This window comes from Callithrix jacchus, chromosome 7, assembly GCF_049354715.1.
Source record: "Callithrix jacchus isolate 240 chromosome 7, calJac240_pri, whole genome shotgun sequence".
NCBI classification, from domain to species: Eukaryota; Metazoa; Chordata; class Mammalia; order Primates; family Cebidae; genus Callithrix; species Callithrix jacchus.
In genome coordinates, this window is record NC_133508.1 from 16,456,936 (window position 1) to 16,475,066 (window position 18,131).

Sequence of the window (18,131 nt, forward strand, 5' to 3'; positions counted from 1 at the left end):
GAGAGCTTTCCATTTGTTCCCTGTAAAATCCAGTTAGAAGGAAATCAGTCCATATTTCTGGTTTTCTCTTACATTTGTTCCAGACACCATAGGGTTCCCAAGGTCACACACCACCATCCTGGTTACATTTTCCATCTTATACTCACAGCTCGGTGGTCGAAATCCCTACAGTGGGAAAGAACAGGGGGGTTAGGGGGCAGAATAAATGACATCCTGACACAAAAGCCATGCTTGGGGCCTGGGAGCTCCCCTGCATCTCAAACACCCACGAGGGCAACAGTGCACAAGAAGTGATTGATGACCCCTAACTCGGAAGAGAAAGTGGAGAGAGAAAAGTAGAAGTTAAATTTTAGAAGGAAATGTGTTGGGTGGGTAAGCATATTTATCGTGTTTCATTAAGGAAGACAATGCATTATATAGTATTTATATCAATAGTTTAGACATTAGCTTCACTAGTGTTAATGTGAAACTCAGGGCATGAAAATCACAAATTATTAAACACGAGTAAATAAGCGGATTCTTATGTAAGCCTTGCAAAAACAAAATGGCCATAATATGAATAGATTATCATAAGATTCAATGACCACTGGCCAGAGAACTGCCTGGAACACAATTTCTGTACACCATGGTCCCTTTTTGAGATCATGCAATCGACTTTGTTCAGTCCTTCAATATTTCAGATGTAAAGAGACCACTTCTATGATTAGCTGCACTTCCTATTTCCTTCCCTCCCCCCCGTATCCTATTCCAAGTAGAGTTCATGTGAACTGAAGTTTGAAGAGGTTCTTGGAGCTATACACTGGAGAAATTCTCAAGGTTGAGCAGATGAGAGAGGAAACGCAGGTTTGCTTTGGAACTGTTGCCTTTGGTTCCCAGCTCCTCTTTATTTCCACATGCTATTCCCAGCTGCTGAGAACCTCACCCCTGGCTCTCTACCCTATTCTCTTTCCATACCTCAAACCCTATGGTACCATTCTGCATTTGGCCATAGCTACTTATGCTTTTCCATTATTTCACTCTAACTTGTTATGTGCCACCGATATATTACCCGTCACCCTTGTTCCCAAAGATAAGCTTGCAATATGCAGGCTTTCATAAAGGAGCAAATTTTGGGGAATTTCTGTCCCTGTGATAGGTTCAGAAGAGGGTTCCCAATATAATGACCATTTATGCATCTGTTAGCTCTATGGAAATTTTATTTTTGGGCCCTTTTTTGTTACCTATTGAAATTTTAAATAAGAAAGTAATGTAAAGTTTCAGAAATGATCCTCCATTCCCTTCAATTTTTTAACAAAAGCCAAAACCCAAGCAAAAAAACACCAAACATTTCCCCAGACATGTAGCTAAAGCATTTCATAAGTAAATTACACACTTTGAGAATATAAGCTTCGAGAAGGCAGAGGTTTTTGAGTCTGTTCTAGTCCCAATGCCTAGAGCAGTCTTGGATACAAAGTAACTGATGGTTCGAATGACAGGGTACACCGCTGACACTTTCTCCTAAAAGAAAAGGCTACAATGAAAGAGACAAGTATGCAACTAAGTCTAAAATCCTGCTCCCAGAATCACCCAGACAGACAGACACATGGAAAGATCCGTCCTAATTACTGAGAAAGGGATGGATCACTGATATATGGAGGCACAATTTATTACATTCTCTCTCCAAATATCCTGAATGACAGTTACTTATGTTGAATGAGCTAAGAAACAACTTTTCAAAAAGGTGGTAATGGTCTTTCTTCTCAAAGATAGCTCGGTATGTATTCAGCTTCTTAAGGATCCATAACAAACCCCTAATCATACAGAGATGCTTTGTGTTGGGATTATTAACTCAATCATGAAAACAGAAAAACAAAACCCAGAAACACCTTTCATAAGTGCTCATATGTCCCTTGAATGTAGTTCAAGAATTTAGTTTCTATAGTAAATATATATTTTAAAATCTCAGCTACAGGTTAAAAGTTACATATACATTCTTTTCCCTATTTCCTTTTCTGGAAATAGTTCGTTGACATCAATCAAAGAGCTTTTTCTCCCTTTCACATCCCCTCCACCCTTTTTCTTTTTTTAAAGCATCATTTCCTCTCTTTAATAAGAGGAACAATGACTGTTTTTCTGGACATTTCTAGATTATTTTCCTCTGCAGCTCCAGGGACATTCTTGGTCTAATCCATTTATAGCTCTTAGAGTGGCCTTCACTCACTGAAAATATTAACTGTACCCACTATTTACCAGGCCTGACAAATGAGACACCTTGTCTTCACTGAATTCTTAATTATTTTAACAACTGTAACAAGTAATTCTAAGCAATTGTAAAGCTTAGAATTGCTTTACACAATTGCAGTGGAGTTGAGTAAATTTTGTGATAGGATAAATAGTGACAAAGGAGGACCTGCACATAGATCCAAGCAATCAGAGAAGGCATCCTGAAGGAAGTGGCATCTAAGCTGATGGGGACAGTGCATATCAGCGGTTAAGAACAGGGGCCCAGCTGGCCATGGTAGCTCACGTCTGTAATCCCAGCACTTTGGGAGGCTGAGGTAGGCAGATCACCTGAAGTCAGGAGTTTGAGACTAGCCTGGCCAACATGGTGAAACCCAGTCTCTACTAAAAATACAAAAATTACCTGGGTGTTGTGGCAGGCACCTGTAGTCCCAGCTACTAGGGAGGCTAAGGCAGGAGAATCACTTGAACTCAGGAGACAGAGGTTGTAGTGACCTGAGATTGCACCACTGCACTCCAGCCTGAATTACAATGACACACTGTCTCAAAAAAACAAAAACAAAAAACAACCCAAAACCCGGACCTAAAGGTTGATGCTTGAACTTGCTTCTGCTACATAATAGCTGTATAACCTTGGGCGTGTTACTTAATTTATTCTTATCTATAAAACAGGGATAATGGCTTCTCTCTAACACTGTTATAAGAACTAAAATACATTCAAGAACTCAGAGAATTACCCAGCTCATAGCAGTTGTTCAATAAATGTTAGCCACCTCAATTATTATTCTCCATTCCTCAGTTTTTATTAAGTCTCAATTATTATTTGAAGGATTAGTAGAAAGAATTGAAAAGAAGTAAGATAGATAAAGAGGATGAGGGAGAGAGTTAGTGTGTTAGGAAGAGAAACGGCTGGAACAAGTTCTCTGTGTCATTACAGGAATGGAAAAGGAATCAAGCCTCCTGCTGGAAGCATGAGCATTTAGCAATGAGGCAGAAGAGGTGAGCGGAGGTGATATGATCAAGGGCCTCATGGGTCATCTGAAGGATTTGGATCTTATCCTCAAAGCAATGGGGAGCTAGCGAGGCTTTGAAGAGTGTCAGGTTCAGATTTGCAATTTAGAAAAATGGATTTTTTTCTAGGTTAGAGGTAGGGAGTTGGCAAGAGGAACTAGGAAGACCGCTGCAATAATCTGGGCAATGAAGGTGGTGATGGTGGCTGTTGGATGGTCTCAGTCCACAGTCTCACTAGTTCATATCCTTCTCTCCATCCAGCTGCCACTGTCACCACCCTCATCCAGATTGGCATCATTTTAGGTGTTAGAAAACAGGGGATGCTGGCATCATTTTTGTACATAGAAAATAAAAGACAAGCCAGATGTGGTGGCTCATGCCTGATATCCCAGAATTTAGGGAGCCCGATGAGGGCAGATTACCAGGTGCAGATTTCAAGACAAGCCTGGCCAACACGGTGAAAGCCCATCTCTACTAAAAATACTAAAATTAGTTGGGCGTGATGGTGGGCACCTGTAATACCAGCTATTTGGGAGGCTGAGGCAGGAGAATCACTTGAACCCAGGAGGAGGAGGTTGTAGCGAGCCAAGATCATGCCATTGCATCCAGCGTAGGCAACAGAGTGAGACTCTATCTCAAAAAAAGAAAAGAAAAGAAACTGAAAGGGAAGAGGGGTGTCAGCGGGAAGGCCAAAAGTCTAGATGCAGGCATGCGGAAGGTGAGGCAGCTGTGAGAGATTGAAGAAGAGGTGAGAACAGGTCCCTAGAATCACCAAATTCAGAGACAGAATGTAGAATGGTGCTTACCAGGGCCTGGGGAGAGGGAGCAAGGGGGGAATGATTTTTAAGGGTTGGAGAGGTTGAGTTTGGGATGATGAAAAAGGTCTGGAGATGGGCAGTGACGATAGCTGCACAACCATATAAACATAATGTCACCGAACCCTACACTTCACAACGGCTAAAATGGTCAATTATATCTTAACATGTATCTTGCTACAATCCTGATGATGATCATGATAATAAATATAAAACTCATACACTTTCTTCACGGAAAAATTAAGGAGCAAGGTCACCAAAAGCAAATACAAAGTCTGGCTCATCTAAGGTTTCTAGAGCAACAGATGATAAGCATTTACATTTTCTAAAAAGATGCATATTTTCGACAAAAGAAGAGCCAAACTCACCATCAGATAATGCCTAATAGTTTTCCCCTTGAGGAAAAAATGGTTAAAAAATCTTGAACTGAGTTGAAATCAAAAGATACACAAACCTCAAACTGTTTCAAAACAAGGAAGAAACAAGAATGTGGCTTAGTCATGCAAAATTTAAAGACTGAGCGAAGTCTCTGTCCAGAGGAAACTGATGGAGCAAAGAGTAGTGAAGGGATCATTTGAGATTACAGATAATGTCCTTTGTAATGTTTATAGCCAAAGAGAGAATCATAAGTGCTCTCTCTCCCGTGTTTTCTGTGTAACAAAGTCAACAGTAAACTGGATGTTTTGCTAAAAGAACATTTGAGAATAGGCGCTTTGTTTAGCGAAGTCAGGGGTGGAGTGGCAAGAAAGGAATTGAAATAAAAATATGAGTGGAGCCCTGGAATATTACAAACAAAACATACTTGAACTTCATGCTTGCGTTTGATTATGCACTACCTGCATCTAAGTATTTATAGGTGACACTTTTCTTTCTGATTTTGCTTATAGAGATTTTATTCTAAAATATCTTCAAATCAAAATGGTTATCAAACACCATCTTTGTAAGCTGTGTGTACAAATGCTCCATTTATTCTTATTTACTTTTATCTTAAAGTGACTTTAATAGATAAATGAAGAGGATTTTTTAAAAATCACATAATTCGCCAGGCAAGGTTGGCTCATGCCTATAATATCAGCACTTTGGGAGGCCAACGTGGGTGGATCACTTGAGCCTGGCCCCATGTTAAAGACCAGCCTGGGCCACATGGCAGAACTCCCTCTCTACAGAAAATACAAAAATTAGCCAGGTGTGGTGGTGTACACACCTGCAGTCCTAGCCACTTGGGAGGCTGAGCTGAGGGGATTGCTTGAGCCCAGGAATCAGAAGTTGTGGTAAGCTATGATGATGCTGCTCTACTCCATCCTGGGCAAGAGAGCAAGACCGTGTCTCAAAAAAAAAAAAAAAAAAAAGTCAATTCAAGAAAGAAGAAAATGAGATAATTATAAACCAGTCACTGGAGAAATTAGGTTTTATATTGATTTTCATGTTTGAAATAACAGGGAAGTGAAAGCTGACTGGAGAGCTGTGAACACTCTTGAAAAGAAATGGAATGATTTTTCATCTCTGTCCAACCTCACTGCTGACATGGAAGACTTAAGAAGAATTTAGGACTATTTTTAAAAAACGACTTTTTAAAGCTATGACTGGCATACACAAAACAGCAGTACACATTTAATGTATACCATGTGATGACTTTGGAGGGTTTTTTTCCTACAAATTTCTTCAACAGAAACTCATAAGGATTTTAAACAACGATCAAAGATGCTCCATCATCACCCATTTTTAATTTTTTTTTGTTTTTTTACTAAGATCATTCAACTAAAACAAAAAAAGTGAGACTAGAAGTATGAATAGAGAATTTTATATTCCATACATTTTTAAATGCTGTTAAAATACCAACATCACAACAAGAGTTTGTAAACATCTCTTTAGAAGAATTACTTTTCATTACATTATTCAATCATTAAGACGGTCAAGGTCCTCAGGGGGTGTGGTATTTGGAAATTAGTACACATTTTGTACATTTTAGCTAAATGAAGAAAGTTATCAGCAAGTATTTAAGGAACACCTATGCTACACCTCATCCTATGAAGGAAACGTGACACTTGGGCTTCACCCTTAATTGTGAGTTTGTGTATTTCCAACACTGAGGGACTTTCTCTGCTATTCTGCAATGTATTTGTAATGGTTTTCTAGATCAAGTGATTAAGGACACTGCAGAACTGGAGGATACTTTGAATGGGAAGATTCATGGTCTGATAAGGAAGGGGAAGACTGTAAAGAACAATGTTGTTGTTTAAACAAATAGTGGCATTGAGGAATGACAAATGAGGAAGACCAGGCTCTTCCTGGTTGTATTTCTGGCAAGCTGGACCAAGCAGAAAGGAAAAGGACCTTGTTTCCCTTCTAGTACCTGTCCGGACTGTTATCAATACTTAGCAGGGATTGGTTGGACCTTCTTCCCTAACCAATAATGAAAACCAGGCTTCCTGACATGTGCTTGAAACTGAAAGGGACTCAACACAAGGGTAGAAAACCCAGCGAAGACAGGGAGTTAGCTTGGGAGGTTAGCTTATGGATCACATTGGTAAGCTTCTTCGTTCAGCCAGTCTAGTCCTCTTTTTTGCTTTAGCTTTCAATCTTTGGCCAATTTATCTTTGCACTGTGGCAAAGAAAGATATTAATACTGTGTAATTCAAGTCTCAAGTCACCTTTCACTTCCCTCCAGTCAGCTTTGACTTCCCTGTTATTTCTAACATGAAATCAATATAAACTCTAATTTCTCCAGTGACTGGTTTATAATCATCCAATTTTCTTATTTCCTGAATAACACAGTATTAATATCTTTCTTTGTGTATTCCCTGCCCCCTACTTCATGGCTCATTGTCGTTATGATTTAACAAAAGAAGATACCATTTTGCTGCCTTTTACTAAGGAAGAAACTCTCAGCTAAGATGGCCCTTCTTAAGATTTACTTGACTTCAAAAATATACTTAGCTCTTGACTTCAAATAATTTGCAGACATTACCTTGTTGTTGCGTTCAATCCCAACATAATCTGCCTCTTCTGGTATCATTACAAAGAGTTCAGCTTCATAGGCTCCTTCCCCTTCATTTCTTGCATTTATTATGAGCATCAGGTGATTTTCATCTCCAATGATTACCTGATGCTTATCTCTAAAAATGACGTTTAAAAAGAAGTATTAGGTACTCTACTTCTTGGCTTTGTGAATATTTTACTTAAGGATTTATTGAAGAGAAAAGAAAAATGGCAAATGCCAAATAAAGAAGACAGACCATCATGAAGAGAAGGTAGGAAGAGGCAAGAGAATCATCTCTGGGTAAAAAGGGTAGGAAAACATGCAGTAGTATGTTGGTAAATGTTTAACAACCAGTTCTTTTAAAAAAAGTATTGATTTATAGCATTTTTAGATTCCAGTGGTGTAAATCCATGCACTGTGGTCAACTTCAAGCTACCAACATATTTAATAATCTGCCAACAAAATCCCTGCAAATTTAACATTTCACTTACAACCCAGAATGAAGCAGCTTCAGCATGTTACTGAAAACATACATAAGTAAGTGAATGGGCAGTGGAATAAAAGGAAGAGAGATGGTTTGGAAAGTAAGAAGGAGAGATTAACACAAAGGAAATACTGAGAGGGAAGAAGTAGGCAGATACAATAAGATCTTAAATCACCAGTAGAGGATTTCAAGGTATTTTTAAGAAACGTAGTTCACTTAGAACTACAAATCAAACCAATATTTGGAAATGCCTATTATAAGGCCAGTTGCCTCGTGGGGAGCTCAAAGACCCTCAACCCTCTCCACGCCTGAAAACTACATCACCAGAATCTGCACTCAACACACACCCACTTCTGCACTCTGCACCAGAATCTGCACTCAACACTAAACTCTGCACTCGGCACCTAGCCCGCCACTGGAAAACCCCGCCAAAATTGAAAAGAAGCCCCGCCAAAACCTGCCCAATAGCACATTGCCCCCATCCAGCCCGCTCACCGGATATCCCGCCTACCTACCAAAGCAGCTCGCCCCTTCCACGTCCTGTTTCTCCACAGCCAATCAAACGCCTTCACTCCCTATAAAACCCTCGCGCCAGAGTCAGGCGCTACTTCTCCGGCCCTTTTCCCCGGGACCACAGAACCCTGTCTGGGAGTTAAATAAATTGGCATTTAATTGTTCTTATTCTGGCCTCGGTTTCCTCATTTTAAACTCGGCAATAACCCTTACACCTATTCCACTTTTTCTTTTTTAAAATTTAAAACACAGAGAGACAAAGGAGAAGGAGAGAGAAACAGCTAACTCTCACACTGAGTGAGAGAAAGAAAGGCTGCTCTCACACTGAGTGAGAAGGGTTCCCAGAGGGGGAAAACCTGAGAAGGAAAGCTCCTCTCACAGTGAGTGAGAGAATCCAGAAAGATGGAATCCAGGAGAGGAAAGCAGTTTCCACACTTGAGTAGAAGGGAATAGAGAGAGAGAGAGAGAAACAGGAGAAGAAGAGAGAAACCTTCCATGAGAGAGAGAGCGTGTGGAAGCAGGACCGCAGAGGGGAAATCCAGGAGGGGAAAGAGAGCTCCCACTATGTGGGAGGGGATTCCAGAGAGCTAGAAATCCCCTATTCCACTTTTTAACCTTACTCAAAGTGATTGCATTGAAGTTGATAAATTATGAAATTTGGTGGAAGAGCCTTTGAGAATTTACCAAGCAGATTCCAAACACTGGCAGTGAGATAGTTCCTTGGGGGGAAAGGAACACAAACCTGTTTATTGACCACAAGATGCTTTACATTTGAGTCTATGTCTTCCCATAACAGAATGCAGTGCAATTTCCAGTGCTGGAATGGGGTGTCCATTCCTGGCAACTCTGCAGCCCTTTGATTCTTACTTGATTTTGTGACACCTTCTGCTTTACTCTAGAGAGTGCTATTTAAGTTTGTTTTTTCAGTAAGTTATAATTAATTATGTTTTGACAGTTTTAAGAATGCCTTTGAGTCATGGAGTGCTGAAAAACAGTTTAGTTAAGGTGTAGATGGAACCTGCCTGTCAGAACCCTTTGTCTACTTGACTGAGGCAAGTAAATACAACCCAAGCCAGCCCATCAACTTTTGTTGAGTTTACTTTCAACAAAAACATGTTATTTTTTTTGCTTTTGATGAAAGATGAAATGGCCCAGGCAAAATCTTAAGGTGTGTCATTTGACACCAATGACAAATAGCTGACCCAATCCACAGGCTAACCCAAAGTGTAGCCAAGCTGAAGAATTTCACGCAGCATAGTTTTTGGTAGTCATCGGAAGTGTAGACTTTCTGCAGAGAACCTTTAAGTTACTACTTGTAATTCCATTAGGTAGAATGTACATGTTTAGTTATTTAAACTCACGGTCTAGCTGACAGCTTCAACTCAGGAACACACAGATTGTCTTCTCCACAGTCCACCAGAATGTGAGCCTGTGTTGTAGAAACATGCATCAGGAACAATCTAGGAAAACCTGAATCACATCTTTTTTCTTGAAAAGTCTGAATGCTGCCACAAATGGAACAAGAGCTTTCCTCTCACTATGCATGACTCTACCCAAGCCCTACATTTCACTGTGACCTCCCAATATAGGCTACTTTACATGATAGCCCCATTCCAATGCACTCTGAAATATCTGCAAAGAATGCAACTCTGGCAATGTCATGAGGATTACAGGCTGTATTGCTTCCATTATAGCCACATTTTGAACAAATTAAATCTTGGTTGCACAAGAGGAAAGGCTTCCGAAAAACACAATCATGCAGTGTTTCAGGAAACATGGTAGGAAAACTCCCAAATGTTCCATGCCTGCATCCAGAAATAAAAAGGAAAGGAGCTGGCTTTAGTCTTAAAGCCCTAAGAACAACACCCCAGAGAGCCTGCTTGAGCAAATGCCATCAAAGACCACCAAGGGCTTACCTGTTCACTAACAACGTTTTCTCTGTAGTAGTTCAGTATTGGTTTCACTTCCAGGCCTTCTTTAAAGGTGGATTCATCCAAACTGTAATTCAAACTAATGTTGATTGGAGATAATTTATCTCGGAATTCAGTTTCATCCTAGAAAAAATAATCACAAACTCAACAGAGGCTCCATGAAATAGCTGCAAGATGTCAGTCCGCAAAAATCAGGCAACACTGGAATTTACTCAATGAAAGTGAATGATGAAACAATTATCTTTGCAACAGGCTTAGATGCAGGCTGATTTATGTGGCATATAGTAGCCAGCATACTCAATATATGTGCAGTGATGAAATCATTTAGAGCTGTGGCTTCATTGAAATATGCTTCTGGAGCCAAACTTTGGGTTCTCCAGACATTTGACAGCTCACACAGAATTGGTCAAGTTGCAAAGTAAAAGATTACACTCATATACCATAAATGTCACAAAAACCATCATGGATTTGGATTTTTGTTTCCATGAGGTTGCTAGGATTTGTATGTTCGCTGGGGCTCAGAAGAAGAAAACATCTTGATTTTCTTCCTCTCCTCATTTTTTAAAACTCTTGCTTGCATGAATTTCAGAATGCCTTCAGGACATTTGAAGTTCTCTTGGAAAAAGAAACAGAACTCCTTTAGCAGGGAGGGGTAAGCGCCAAACAGCAAGCACTAAACACACAGTGGATGTGTCACCCTTCAATTGCATGCCAATCACGGGTCATATATCCAACTTTTCATTCTTAAGTGTGATTGTGAACCTGTGATCTTCCCTAGGGCGGCCCTTGCTAAGTAAGTCTCCTAATGGAAAAGAGAAATTTAGTCAGTTATCACAACCTCACACTGCCAAGGTGAAGATAGGTAATTGTGTTATAAACATTTTTACTTTGTAAATTTTGGTAGGTTTTGAAGTCACTGTAAAAATACGTTACTTTAAAGAAGGTAATTATAAATTACTTCTAATAAAATCTTTGAGTGCCTAAATGTTTTCCTGAGTTGGCTCTGAAATGTGCATTGATAAAATCTAACAAGACATACTCACATAGGAGAAAAATTCACATAAATTGCGTTCCACTTTTATGTTTTTTGGGGAGGAGGCGGGTAGAAATGAAAACCATGTGAGTTTAGAAGGCTATTATAGAGATTTTGTTCAAAATGAAAAGAAGCCTTAGAAATTAACAGCAACACATCATTAGGTTAGTTGAAGTCAGGGTCAAGAAGAGCTTATTTGACCTTAAAATAGAGTTTCCTGCTTTGAAAATGAAAACAGACAGATGGGGGTCTATGCAGACAAATATGTTGATTAAATGGAGAAGGATGGTTGGAATTTGGATATGAAGGTGAGTGGCCAGAGGAGTCTTTCTGGAATACTTACTCGAAGGTAAACGATGAAATCCTGGCACTGGTGAGATTTCTGCCGTTTTATCACAAGCGGGAAGACGCGATGAGCCTGGTGGTTATCAAGGAAGAGCGTCCGTTTAATGGCCCCTTTCTGTTTCAGGGAATCTAATTGCACGTCTGCCATCAAGACTAAAGGACAGAAATAAAGTAGAGAAAAAGTACTCAGTGAATGTGGTGCTCTATCAGATAGATGAATTTCCATTTCGAGTTGCTTATTTAGGAAACATTTATTTTTCATAGTTGAGATCGAGCATGATAAATGAGCTGGAAAAATGTTATAATATACTCTCCAAGCTAAAAATGTTTTATAATGGTTTTATAAAAGTTGTTATTTTCCATATAATTATATGTTCTTATAAATAAGAGTATTACCAAGTATTGAAGTAATATTTTTGTAGAAGGTTCTATATGCAAGAGAAACCCTTGGTATTCATCAAAGTGTCTTTCCTTTTATATGGTCTGTGCAGAGAAAATTTTACTATTCAACTTTCTGAGTAGAGTATACGAATGTAAAAATGAAAACATGCTTACCTATTGTGTTCGAAATGCTCTGGCCTCTGACAGACGCACATACTCTCAAAGAAAAGCTATAGAAAATAATAGTTAGTAATTTATTGGTTAATGAATTTTCAAATTTAAAGTAGAAGTCTTCCTTTATCTCATCCCAGATAAAGAATATCATTTTCTCTCTATATTTCTAATTATACACACACACACACACACACACCTTCTACCACACACACACACATCCCTTCTATACACACGCACACACACCCCTTCTACCACACGCACACACACACACACACATATCCCTTCTACTACACCCACACCCCTTCTACCACACACACACCCCTTCTAACACACACACACGCCCTTTTACCACACACACACACCCCTTCTAACACACACACATCCCTTCTACTACACACACACCCCTAACACACACACACACATCCCTTCTACTACACACACCCCTTCTAACACACACATACCCCTTCTACCACACACACACACCCTTCTACCACACACACGCATCCCTTCTACACACACACACGCACACACACCCCTTCTACCACACACACACACACATTCCTTCTACCACACACACACACCCCTTCTACCACACACACACCCCTTCTACCACACACATACACACACACCCTTCTACCACACACACATGCACACACACACACACACACACACACACACACACACCTTCTACCAATTGGTCTCAACATTAATACAGTTAAGACAAGTGACATTATTATTACATGGAAGGTAATATTGGAAAATAGTGCATATTAACTGATTTACTCAATTGCTTAATTAATCAATTAATCAAAAAAATGAATTAGTTGCTTTTATTCAATAAATACATGCAAGTATCTTCCGTGTACCAGGGAGGGAAAGATTAGGCAGCATGGCAAGAGGACAGCTAGAAGTAAAATCTGGAGGTGAGTAAGAATCTGGACCCACTTGAGGAAGCTAAAGAAATTCACTGTGGTTGGGCACTGAGCAAGATGGCAAAGTTGCAGGAGGGGAGGCTGGCTTGGTGGATCGGTGAGGAACTGGGCTTTGAAAGTCAGGCTAAAAAATAGACTTAATCCTCAGAAGCATGGAGCACTATGGTATGCTTAACTGAAAACACCCACTCTGCATGGAAGGAGATGACATTTGGCAGAACCTTGCTAGAGTTGGGGTAAGACTGGAGGTAGAGACAAGAAGAGGGAAGGGAGAAAGAACAAGGAAGCTTAGTGTGGCTTTCTCAAGCTATGTAGGCACAACAATACAGGCATAAAGACAATAATGAGAGAGCAGATGTCCATGTGAGACACTTTGGAGTTGTGCCTTCACTATCAATGTCTGCACTGGCTTATAGGATGACCACACTTGGTTTTGGTCTGTGGCCACAGATGGAACAAGAGATGGCTGACTCCCTGGCTGCCTTTGTTGAGTGAAGGTGCTCACCTCTCCCTGAAAAATTCCAAGCCCTAACAGCCATCACTAGAGATGAAGCCCTTTCACGTTTCTAGGAAAGTGAAAATATAAGAAAATGCTTAAGTATTATTTAATGACAACCATAAACTTTTTACCAGTAAAACACTATAGTATGATTTGAATATTTCTACAGAATTCAAAGGGAGTAAATAATCCCCAATCATACTTGAATTATGTGTCAGCTTCCTGTGTCAAATGTAATGAAAAAGTGTCACATCTGGGATTCATCTATCTGCCGTGACCTCAGTCAATGTCTCCCCTCAGGGTAAATAATTTGCCACATACCATTAAGCCAAAAGTTTCCTGAAACGTCTATGCTATTACAAGTGTTTATTCCACTTCCCCAGAGAAATCACAGATTCCAACCCACTCTGCTTCAATAAGAATTATTCAAGAAAGATGAATAGTTAATCACATCTTTCAATTCTGTAGTAAGTCTGGCTTTCAAAATTAGCATTTTCTGTGTCCAACTTTTTTGGAAGTATTTGAACAAGTATTTCAAATTGGTCAATGATCTTTTTTCTATTCATCATTAACTGTGTAGACAAAGGTCATTAGCTTGCACAAAATAAATTCCTATATGTAACGAAATCAGCATATATACATTAAAATCATTTTGGATACAGTATTTTTTAATACAGACAATTCAAAAGCAATAACAAATTTTTAATAAAAGAATAAAGTTCTAAGAATGAACATTTTTTTCTTATGTATATGGTTGATAAATGATGTTATCAGCTAAAAGGTTACTATTGATTTATGTATTACATATAACTATTTGCAGGAATCTCTGTTTCTTTCTTAGTTCTCCCTTTTCATTTAATGTTATCTGAATATCATTAACAGCTGGATGACTTTAACTTTCTTTCGTACTAGTTTTATATCACTGTTACAATTTACTGAATTATCAATAATAGCACTCCAACCTAAACCTGTCAGTTCATAGATTACTTCAGCAGAAAAGTATCTGTCAAGCCATAATTTTTCAAGCACTCTCTCCCGATATATAAAGAAAATTTCTAGACTATCGTAGTGGGTGGATGTATTCACTCTGAAGTTAGAAAAACATATATATACTGTATTACACATAAACACACATACATGATGGGTCATAGAGACCATAGAATTAGGATAACTTGCAGGTCTATAGCTAATTACAAAGTATACTTGGGTCTTTAGGGAAAGCTATAAACTTTTATTAAATTAGAATTAAAAATTTAAACTAGAAATATTAGTCATTTTCAGTATGGCCCATTAGTCTAAATAGACTGATTGGAACAAAAAAATCTATGAAATCAACACAGCTTCTTTATTACATAAATTGTAAATGAAACTATTTGTGGACAGTGCTTTTGATATGGCCAGAAGGCAGGGCGATAGACCACACGATCCTCTGAGGCCAGTCCCAACCCAGGCATGGTTGGAACGATTCTGCGTGACTGTGCTCATAGCTGTCTATGATGAAGAGAAAATGAGATAAATGTGAAACATAATTTGAAAGTACAAAGAAATTTATTTTACGTTCTCATCAGTTTTCAGTCCGATTTTGGTGATAGCAAATAGCAGGTTTCACATAGTCACTCAAATCTGACACGTTTTTTAAAATCAGGTTTGACGGGTGGGTAGTTACTGACTCTTACATTTCTAAAATTAAGCTTTCCACTAAATAGTTTTTCTTTTTATAATTGGTTAGTTACCAATTATATTAATATTTATTGAGCTAGCTTTTTTTCTTGTTTTACTTACTTACAAATGCCAATAAAGATAGATACTTTCTAAAACTACGTGGCTGTTTGAAAGACACAGAAATCCACATCGATGGAAGTGAAGAACTATTTGCCAAGTAGAGTTTATGTGATAGTTTTCAGATGTATGATATACGGTAATATCAAATACAGACACAAATAACAGCAGAGAAAATAAACAGAGACTTTTCAATCATTTTGGAAAAACTAAGTATATTCCTAAAATAAAGAAAAAAGAAAATCAAATCTATTCCAGACTGAACCAGCTGTTAACTTACTGTCTTCTGAGACTCTGAGGCACCATTCACAAATTTTGCATGTGAAAATAAGACCTCTTCCAGAAAAATGTATGCAATAGAAACAAATATAATTGTAAAGGGATATACATTTGTCCACATAACAAATTGGACGTTATCTTAATAATATGACTAAGTGCAGTAAGAAAATGGCTCATGAAAAGAAAAACATTGTCTTGTTAAACAGTAATATTCTTTTCATACAACCAAACAGAACTCTTAATCTGTTAACAAAAAACACTTCAATCTTATAAAAATAGCCATTAAACTAAAAACCCTTAGAAACAGTTAACTAGCTCAAAACAACAACATTCTATATCAGAGTGTACCACATGTGATTAAAGGGATTCAGCCTAGAAGTCCATTCAGTTATGGAGGTGTGAACATGGGTCCATTTGGGGGAAATACTGAAATTTTAATACTCAGGAACAAGTAGCAACTCGCCCAGTTCATTGACTGCTCATTTAATCACGCAAGAGCAAAGAGAGATGCTGCCTTTTCACGTATTTTTCAGATCGGGTTTTCATTATACTATTTCATGGTTTTAAACCATTTAAAAATGTGCCCAGGGCAATTTCCAACATTTTTCAAAAGCAGTTAAAGAAGAGGACACTCTCAGCCACAATCCCCAGCAGCCAGCAATAGGATATTTTTCAAAGAATTCTTCAGGGTCCTCTACATCCCCACCCTCCACCCTCAAAAGCTGTCACTCCAGTATGAACTCCTGTCAAAAGGCCATCAACAACATGTTAAAATTGGCTGGAAATAACTTCTCTGGGTCAAGACTGGTTCGTTCTGCAATTCTGACATTCTCAGAAACCAAAAATACTGTCTGAGTTAGACCATATCTCCTGAAAAATAAGGGCAAAACATTAAACACCCCAAGCGTTTGTTGATCTTTCAGAGGATATACCCTGATGATATTAACCAACACAGTTACTTCTAACCCTTGAGGACCTACATACTGGGAAACAAAGTGGTATTTTCTTGAGCCGTGTTACAGTCGAGTTCCATCTTGTACTTCCTCCAGATGGCTAACGAAATTCACAAGGAACACTTTCAGAAGCTGTATCAGCCAGTTTCTGAAAGTCCAGGCAAAGCCTCATCATCAAGGCAAAAGGAATAATTTAATCCCTATTCTTAATGACAGACACAAAAATACAGTTTATGGCATGAAAATCTTTACTTTTAGAATGTGTTCCCTCTGTCTAGTTGTATATGCTAAGTTACAAAACTGGCATCTGTTGTCAGCACAGAAAACCTAGTAAATGAACCCAGTAAATTGATGAGTCAGGGGACGTTGGCTGGGCACGGTGGCTCACAATTGTAATCCCAGCACTTTGGGAGGCTGAGACAGGTAGATCACCTGAGGTCAGGAGCTTGAGACCAACCTAACGTAGTGAAACCTTGTCTCTACTAAAAATACAAAAATTAGCCAGGCATGGTGGTGGGTGCCTGTAATCCCAGCTACTCAGGAGGCTGGGGCATGAGAATTGCTTGAACCTGGGAGAGAGAGGTTGTGGTGAGCCGAGATTATGCCACTGCCCTCCAGCCTGGGTGACAAAGTGAGACTCCGACTCAGAAAAAAAAGAAAGAAAGAAAGAAAGAAGGAAAGAAAGAAAGGAAGGATATTGTATGTGCCTGAAAGCAGTATAGCAGTATCTATAAGCATATGGCAAAATGTAAGAGTCTAGATATTTTGTTTTATATATATATATATATATATTTTATTATTATTTTTTTTGAGACAGAGTTTCGCTCTAGTTACCCAGGCTGGAGTGCAATGGTGCGATCTTGGCTCACTGCAACCTCCGCTTCCTGGGTTCAAGCAATTCTCCTGCCTCAGCCTCCCAAGTAGCTGGGATTACAGGCACGCACCACCATGCCCAGCTAATTTTCTGTATTTTTAGTAGAGACGGGGTTTCACCACGTTGACCAGGATGGTCTTGATCTCTTGACCTCGTGATCCACCCGCCTCGGCCTCCCAAAGGGCTGGGATTACAGGCATGAGCCACCACGCCCGGCCCGATATTTTGTTATATTTTTACCTTGACTAGTGTTTATTTTAGTATACCAAGAATCTAAAAGTGATCTCCAAGATCTGTTTCAATGGGAATTTCTCCAAATGTTTTTATACCTCTCATATTACCTAGAGACTGTAGATTAGAGAATTATTAGCCTTTGAATGATAAGCCGATAGCCAAAGAACAGCACCATATCATATCTTGAAAGACTAATTCCTTGCCACTCAAACTTGGGCCACAGAACAGTAGCATCAGCATCTCTTGAAGCTTTTTTCTAGAAATGCAAAATCTAGGCATCACCCCAGACTTACTGAATCCAAACCTGTGTTTTTCACAAGACACCCACATGATGTGAATTCACACTGGAGTTTGAGAAGCCCTGGACTAACTCACCAGGCTGCGGAGGTCATAGCGTCTGGAATCTGGCAGGTTTTATTTTCAAGACTGATAATCACTGGGTTCAGCAGAAGCTGGGCATCTACAGTCACAACTGGTCTTGCTCTGCAGGGAGAAAATGCAGGGTTTGTTTGAATAAACCACATAGGTGGCAGGCAGGAAGAAGCCCACTTTATGCAGACTGAGCTCTGCAGTGGACACTTTCAGAGGCCATTGCCAACGTTCCCAGCATTTGTGCCAAGAATTTTGCTCACTGCATGAACAGGTAGGCACCACACTCAGCTAATTAACTCAAAACACATCTGGAAGTACACAA

The 18,131-nt window shown here is 39.2% G+C and overlaps 1 protein-coding gene across 1 annotated transcript in view; it reads right to left on the reverse strand.

Moving 5' to 3' along the window:
- ITGA8 (integrin subunit alpha 8) overlaps positions 1-18,131 on the reverse strand; it is a 194,117-nt gene that overhangs the window by 70,021 nt on the left and 105,965 nt on the right. The window contains exons 15-21 of the mRNA XM_002750061.6: positions 17,813-17,920; positions 11,888-11,943; positions 11,331-11,485; positions 9,940-10,077; positions 9,385-9,452; positions 7,015-7,162; positions 73-165 (exon numbers count right to left, since the gene is read on the reverse strand). Of these exons, the coding sequence (XP_002750107.1) occupies positions 73-165; positions 7,015-7,162; positions 9,385-9,452; positions 9,940-10,077; positions 11,331-11,485; positions 11,888-11,943; positions 17,813-17,920 (766 nt within the window). The remainder of the gene's footprint in view (positions 1-72; positions 166-7,014; positions 7,163-9,384; positions 9,453-9,939; positions 10,078-11,330; positions 11,486-11,887; positions 11,944-17,812; positions 17,921-18,131) is intronic.